General features: G+C 38.9%; 1 protein-coding gene across 1 annotated transcript; it reads right to left on the bottom strand.

Annotated features, from left to right (window-relative positions):
* Window positions 1-1,876: 1,876 nt before the first annotated feature.
* On the bottom strand, window positions 1,877-5,202 carry LOC104408731 (transmembrane 9 superfamily member 2-like; the record flags this gene model as incomplete). The annotated part of the gene is made up of 5 exons (XM_010018430.1): window positions 1,877-2,004; window positions 2,741-2,834; window positions 4,039-4,106; window positions 4,441-4,501; window positions 5,046-5,202. Coding segments are annotated over 5 exons (508 nt in total), but the record flags the coding sequence as incomplete, so codon positions are not given.
* Between the last annotated feature and the right edge of the window lie 2,837 nt (window positions 5,203-8,039).

Below are 8,039 nucleotides of genomic sequence, written 5' to 3'. Positions count from 1 at the left end.
TAAAAAAAATAAAATAAAAAAAAAAATATATATACACAAATAGAAGTGCTATTAAAAGAACTAAGAATATAAGAAGTACCCTACATTTAAAAGGTAGTTTTCACACTGAAAAACAGAAGTGTATCTTACTAACATCTCATCAGTCCTATCAAGCTACCTGTACAGGCTAAAAAATAAGTATATTTGTAAAAGAATTTAATCTAAGGGGAAAACCACAGTCTAAAGTACTTTTTTTCTGTGATTAGTTTTCCACAGTTCTGCTTCAGTTTCTGTCAGATTAAGTTTTTGTATTTCAGAGAGGGACAGGATCATAACCTTGGAAAACTAGTTTTCATTTATATACCAAAACACACACAAACTTTTAAAGCTGAAGCTTTACACCAGACCAACATGCACCATGTAAATTCAAAGTGGTGTAAATATTACAAATATATGCAGTATTTAATATGAATACAACCAAATCCAGCATGTTTGAAGCTCTACTTATTTCAGTATTATCATATACACTTCAAATCCCTGCAAAAGTAGCTGTACCTTTCAGGATTTCTTTACTACTTCCTTGTTCACCTACATGCACATATGGCTACTGCCTGTGAACTCTTCTGACCTCATCTATCAACTTCCAACTACACTGATGTTCGAGATGTTCCCAGAATATTTACATCAGTGAGCCACAGTTTATCCCTGAAAAGGGATATTCTGATCAGCAAAAAAGAGCAATAGAAAACACACTCATTGCCTTTCCAGCATGGGTGACTGTTTCAAAACTGAAGAAATGTAATACAGCATTACAGAAAAGCATTTAATGACAGTGCCAACGTTCAACATTTCATCTGAATTTTTACTAATGTAGCCAGGATTTTTTAATATCATTAGATGAAGATCAAAATGTTTCTTTCTGTGAAGTAGGGAGCACATATTTGGAATCATAAGGGCCACACTGGTTAATTTTGCTCAGGCGTTACTTGCAAAGACATGCTACAGGAACTCTGACAACTGCATGTCCAAGTTGTTCCTTCTACCTTTGCACCGAAAGGCTGCTGTTAGCACAGTGTACAAACAAGCACTATATAAGCACTGAGAGCATGGCTCAGTATTTCCAGTGTCGAGATGGAGCCTGCTGACAGACATTTCCCAGCTCTTGAATGTGGGAGCAGAGCACGGATACATCCTAACTGAACATCAGCACAGGATTCAGCCTAGACATTTGGCCTTGCCCCACTCTTACTGCCCAACAGAAGAGGGCCTCAATGTCCAAGCAGAAACAGAGCCCCAGTCTGCTTCAAGATGACTCAGACAGTTACAGAGGGACTCAGAGAACAGAAAACGACCACATGCTCATGTGTTCCTCAGAATTATTTCATTAATTAATTTTCACTGGCCACCTTTCAATTCCAGATCCCGTAAGAGAAACAAACTTTCCATAAAACTCTTTTAAAACCATTGATCCTATCTCTTAGACACATCTGAAGGGGAGTGTAAAGGCTCTGGAGAAAAACAAAGACAACACAGCAATAGAATGAAAGTCCCTTAAGCCTTTTCTCAAGATAGGGCAGGACTGACGCGTACATTTACAGGTGCAAAGAAATAGCAGTGTTCTACAGTAAGCACAGGGGCAGCACAAAAACCACACAAAGCTTTGTGTTTGGAAACACACTTGTTTCCATTACACCCGGTGCTTATCCTTCAGGGAAGGAAATTTTTTATGACAACAACAACAGTGTAACATCTTTTGCAAGAACAGAAGGGGTATTTGCAGAAGTGCCAATACCTAGTGTTCAATCTGTATTAAGTTGCAAATACAAAATGATAAACTAAATTAAATTATCACTGACATTCTAGACTAACTCATCTGTGAATTTTGATACCAACTTACCAGTGATGTTGATAATTCAGCAGCATACTTTTTTTCAAGAAGTCTAATTTCTGTTTATCTTCTGGCTTTGTGGTATCATATGTTTTTGTACAAACAGATTTACATATCTCCTTTTTGTTGAACGTGAACTAAGAAAAATGAAAGACACATAAGCAAAAAGGTTGTCATGACCTTTGTGTCATTTCAGTATTTAACAAGTTTCCCCTATGCATTTATAATTGCTTGTATTGTTATAATAAAAGCACATAACAAATTACCAAGACTACGTATATTAACCCCCCAGAGGATGTTTTTATATTGGTGTGTGCTGTAAAGCCCTCCTGTGCTCAGTGTAGGAGCCCTACACTAAGAGCTCCTTGTTACTGATTACAACCTGTTTTCTGCAATGATTTACCAGACAAACCATTTGACCTCACAGCAGCAATGCTGTCCCAGGCAAACTCAATTGATAACTTTCGCTCCTACTACACGTAATAGAGAAGGCAGGACCTTTAATCGCCAGAAAAGACAAGCTGGCTAACACCATTTCCAATACTTCAAATTTACAGCTGTGGTATTCTCAGATCTGGTTCCAAGAAATAAGAGTACTCAATTCACTCTAGAAAGGGGCCACCTGAGGAGTAAGAATCAGATTTTGGCAGGTTCCAAAGAGAAGACAACCTCCATAGCACTTCAGGCTACAGCTTCATAATGCAAAGTGCATAGTTACAATTAGGTTAAATTGACAGTTTTCTATTATGTAGAACTTCAGATTTTGAAGCTCTTTGAGATAAAGTCCTTGTGAAGAGGATCTTCAAGATTCTCATCTCCTTTGGCTACATTTGAACATACGTATTACCAAACACCCCTTGTCACAGAACACACCCTGTAAGGAGATGGTTCTATCCTCTCTCCAAACAATACTTGGCCAAGGTTTTCAGAGGGACGCTTCTTTCCTTCAGCTTGACAAAAGTCAAACCTGCATTAGAGAAAAGATACAAAAGTTAACAAAATATTCTCACACCAGCAAATATGAGACCTCAAATAGTGCATCCAAATCAACACCTGATCATAAGCGAAGGAGCTATACAGCTTTACTTCTAGACAAGTTTTTTCCTTGAACCTCCAAGGCAATGTGTGAAAAATCACAGTCCTATTTTGAAAACAATAACCAACCAACCAGCAACAAAAGAAGAAACAAAACCAACTATCAAATCTCTTAATCAGCTACTTCAGAACTCAGGTTATATTAAACATAGTAGTGTAAAAGTGCCCTTAAGTAATTAGAAGTTTTCTATTTTAATGGGGATTTTAGCCATGAATTAAACCTTCACAGAGTTTCACTGCAGCTCTGAGAGAAAAGCATACAGGCCAGATTCTTGGGCGGGGCGAAAAGGAGGGAGGGTAATAATAAAAGCAAAATATGTACATATATACACACACATACATACAGACAGCTCCTTTACAACAAATGCTATTGAATAAATAGGATATTGCAGTTTTATTCCCCAACACATTTAATAGCACATCCTCCAAGTTTCCCAGCCTAATTTCAAGTATATCACAGTTGTGTTCAATAAAGTGTTGACATAACTAGTGCTTAATCTCTTCAACTGTAACAATCAAAACATTCTTTGAAGTAACAACATTCCATAGTTGTACCTGGCACTGATGCATTTTGTACACTCCTACAATGTATACCAAGAAAAAAATTAACACCTCATTAAGATGATTGATGGGAAGTTCACACCTCATTACCTCTTTCACTCATCTGGCTACAGGCTACTGAGGACAGCAGTAGTACTTTGATCTATAAAATGACAACTAATGCAGAAGAGTAAATATTATATATATGTGTATATATATGTATATATACATACACACATTTTAACCTTACGTTATGCCAAAGCAATGATCGGACCTACATGAGGGCCTATGAATCCATGTGCTACTTCTAATGTATGAACGAAGACAACTAAGGAGAAGGAAGCAATGTATGTCTGCATCCATCTGCTCAATTGAAAATTATGTATTTGTAAACTTATGTTAGCAAAATAAATAGACATTCCTATAAATAGACACTAGCAAACTTCTGTAGCAAATGTAGATAATACTTTAAGATAAATCAAATTCATATTTTTGGAAGAACTGACAATTAAAATGACACACTTTAATATACTTACGCTGTATATTCGTAGGGAAGGACAGACTCTACAGAGTCAAGCCTGTTCACGAACAGCTCTATTCCAGACTGAAAGAATAGAGATAACCAGCAGTTATATTAAAGCACTTCAATTCTGACAGATATATATAAAAATAGGTTTGTTTGAATAAGGTAAAGAAAAGCTAAAAATAAGATTTGTGCAATTATACATCTTGAAACGTAGAATTATGTGCAATGAACTGTATTCTGTTCTGTAAGCTGAGAACGTAAGTAAAACACTATTTAACCATCACAGAAACAGTGACAATATGGAAAAAAAACCCCAAACAAAACAAAATAAAAAACCCAAACTACTTTAATGCTAACATAATATTCAAACTACAAGATAGCAAGAAATCATGCACAAGAATAATACAGTTACCGCAGTTGCCAGAGGTTTAATGTACCAAGTTAGAGCCATATTAATCATCACCACAACTTTTCTGTAATAAAAGTCTTAAAAGAACATGAATAAAAGTACAGATGAGATCAGTTCTTCTCCCTATAATTAAACTCCTCAACAATTTTACCTTTATAACAACTGAATACTGAACTATGAGGATACAAACAATGTATTCAGACAGATACATTGTTCTTAGTTTGAATAGCAGCTCTTTCCAAAGAGAAGGCAAGGATATTCACATTTACCTTCTTATAAAAGTTGCTCAGTAACTAAAAACTCCTGAGTTCAGTCTGCTGTGGTTTCAGACTAGTTTGGTCTATACATGTTAATTACAAATGAGGTGGCCTGCTGCTACAGAAAGGAAGAGGTCTCTCACTCTTCCTCTTAGTCTCAAAACCCCTTCCCTGATTCTAGCCTCGCAGTCCCAATGCATTTCAACTGCCTACCTTACACTGGTTTTGGCAGTTACCCGCTTGCATAGTAAACCAATTCAACTGGCTGAAATAGCAGAAGAGTTAACAAAAAAAAAAAAAAATAAAAATTAAAGAGCAGTCTTAGCAACTCAGCAAGCTGAACTGTCTTACTGTGCATTCAGACAAGAGCTGGAGACAGCAAAAGGAAGGCGAGTGCTTTCAGGAACAAGACCTTCCCCTTTCAAAAGCAAGCCATCTCTTTTCTCACCAACAGGAGAGCTTTTACTCCCCATAAAAACTGACTCAAGCTTAGCCAAACCAAGAAATTCTGGAGGGAAAAAGAAAGAAAATAAAATGAATTGTTCATATGCATGTATGGCTCAGATACTTCAGTATATTTTACTGATGCACTATAGTTGTCCGTGGGCAATTCAGGATGCAGTTCCATGAGAGGCAGGCAGCTGTGAGCTGCTAGGTTGACTCACCAAGCAAGGACACACCTTACTGCTCGTCTTTCCTCTGCCCTAAGAAATGCAGAGCTGCTGCTTACCTCTGGGTAGTGCACACCTGCTGTAGTTCTTTAAGTCACTTCAATTCACCAGCACGGCAAAAAACTAGCCTGGCAAAACATTGCGTAGTTTCTTGTCATGTTAATAAGCTCCAAAAAGGATTAACAGGTAACGCAGCTGGGACAATGCAGAGGACAAGGACACACTGCCCAGAGGAAGACAGGCATGAAATCTCTTGCTTCTAGCAGCAAGGAGTGACTGCCTCAGCTGGTCACAGAACCACAGCCTATTAGATTAGCTGTTTTTCACTGGAGGAGATTTACCTGAATGCCCCAACTTTCCATAAGAAGTATATGCATTACTGCAGATCAGCATCTCTGATAAACAATTTCCCATACAGCAGCAAGTTCTCTTTGGAGCCATCAATGTGCTTTTAAACTGAGTAAGGATTCTTAATGTTTGGGTTACTATGCAAGTTTGCACAGATCACATTCAATTTCTGATGATATTCCAACCAGAAATGGGAAAAACAGCCAAATTGAGTTTGCCCAATCAGATTAGCAGACCACTTGGAGGAAGGAGGCAATTCATGAGTCTCATCGTTCTTGTGCTGCTAGCTATGTGCCCCACCACCAACATCCCATCAGATCTCACTAACAGAAGACAGGAGATCCACAGAGGTTATAACAGACAAACAGTTACCATTTAGAGATCTGCTCTGTGCATCTAAATCCCCGATGCAGAGGAGAATTCAATATTATTACCAACATCATAATCAACAGTGACAGTTGTAAGATCTCTGCAAGAACATGTAAAAGATTAAGATTCTCCAGGGAAGCTCAGTTTTACCCACTTAGGTAAATATTATGATAGATAGTAGATAGAACTTATCACGTATTGTTTCTCCTCACCAGGGACCAGACTACATTCAATTGCAGACTATGTGGAGAGAATTAGATCTGGTGAGTGATTCAGACTTCTCCATATGCCTCAGTTAGTATGTAAAGTGGCTGGCATGAGGTAGAGTAATAGAGGTAGCCAATTTCAGCAAGAAATTTTTGCAATAATATACTTGTTGATGTTATCCTAAAATGTTCAGCTGGCCACTGGTAGAAGATTTCCATTACCTAAGTACCTCACGTCACAGTTAAAACATTATAAATCCCCAGGATGAGACAACAAGCATTTTGTAGACATTATACAAGGAAAGATCACCCCATAAATGTCTGTGGCTGGTTACAAAAGACAGCTACAACCTAGTTTACCTGACTCAAAAAAAAATAATCCCAAAACACAAAAAAAAAAAACAACTTTCTTCCACAATCCTAGTTTAGAACAGGAATAATTCAAACACAGCTATGTTTTTCAGGGATGTTGTGAAAACTACAGACTGCAGCTTGAAAGCCCTAGCCTGTATTTGAAGGAAAAAAGTCCTTTAGGAGGGCACTGCAGTACTGTAACAGGTCACCCAGGGAGGTGAGGTAGAGCTGAGCTGATCTAGTGTTGATAACACTTGTGCTTCAGTCATGAGGCGGGACTATGTAACCTCCTGAGGTCGCTTCAGTTTCTATGACCCTATAAAAGAATGTCCACAGAATGTTTTACTACTACAACAGAAGCGGCACAGAAACAAGAGTGAAAAAATCCACAACGATGTGTTAGGTGCAAGATTTGGCTGGTCTGAATGGAACAATACACTTAAAGAAGGGAAATGACATTTATAGCAACTGCACCTTCATTACCCATTTGGCTTATTACTTGCTCTACTGATTCATGACAGGAAATTGATAAAGTCAGTGCAAGGTATTTATGAAAAGCATACAGTTTAAACTGACTCTTCTCCTGAAGAATCATGGACCAGAGTTCCATGTAGTACAAAAGCTGAGAGATCAGAGGGTGTGAAATAGGCACTTCCAACAGCAGTAAGACAATGGATCATAAACTTAATTGGTCTTGAACTTCCTCATTCATGTCTTAAAAGCATAGTCTGGTGTAGCTGCTATTACAGCAGCAGCAAACTTCTAAGACTCACCCAAAGGAGCAAAGACTATTTTAAGCACAGATCCCCAACGCGCTAATGTAGAATCACAGAACGGTTTGGGTTGGAAGGGACCTTAAAGATCATCTAGTTCCAACCCCCTGCCCCAGGCAGGGACACCTTCCACTAGAGCAGGTTGCTCCAAGCCCCGTCCAACCTGGCCTTGAACACTGCCAGGGATGGGGCAGCCACAGCTTCTCTGGGCAACATCCTTACAAATAAGCGATCTGGTTGTGCGAACTTCACTTGTCACTTACCTAGACATGAAAATAAGTTTAAGTTTCACTTGAGACTCTGGGGCCTAGAAGCCCCCACACTTCAAGGTTCTAGGAACCAGGATGCCACAGCAAGGAAGGAGTCACTGCATGCTTGCCTCGATTTTTATCTGCTTGCAGCCCATAGCTGCTCGCTTCTGCCAAGAATCACGCATACCCCCGGCACAACCTGTCACTGCGATTATTACTTTCTGCAGCTTTCCAACAAGTATTTAAAAGGGCCCGAGAGATAAGCGGCCAGAGCTTCCTATTTCCCCAACGTGACCATCACTCACGAGGTAAGCTGACAGCTCCTTCCTCCCTTGCGAGGCGCCCCGGGCGCTCTACCTTCCCGCTTACAGTG

This window comes from Nestor notabilis, unplaced genomic scaffold (genome assembly GCF_000696875.1).
Source record: "Nestor notabilis isolate BGI_N333 unplaced genomic scaffold, ASM69687v1 Scaffold33807, whole genome shotgun sequence".
Classification (NCBI taxonomy): domain Eukaryota; kingdom Metazoa; phylum Chordata; class Aves; order Psittaciformes; family Psittacidae; genus Nestor; species Nestor notabilis.
This window is presented reverse-complemented; position numbering and strand designations above follow the sequence as displayed.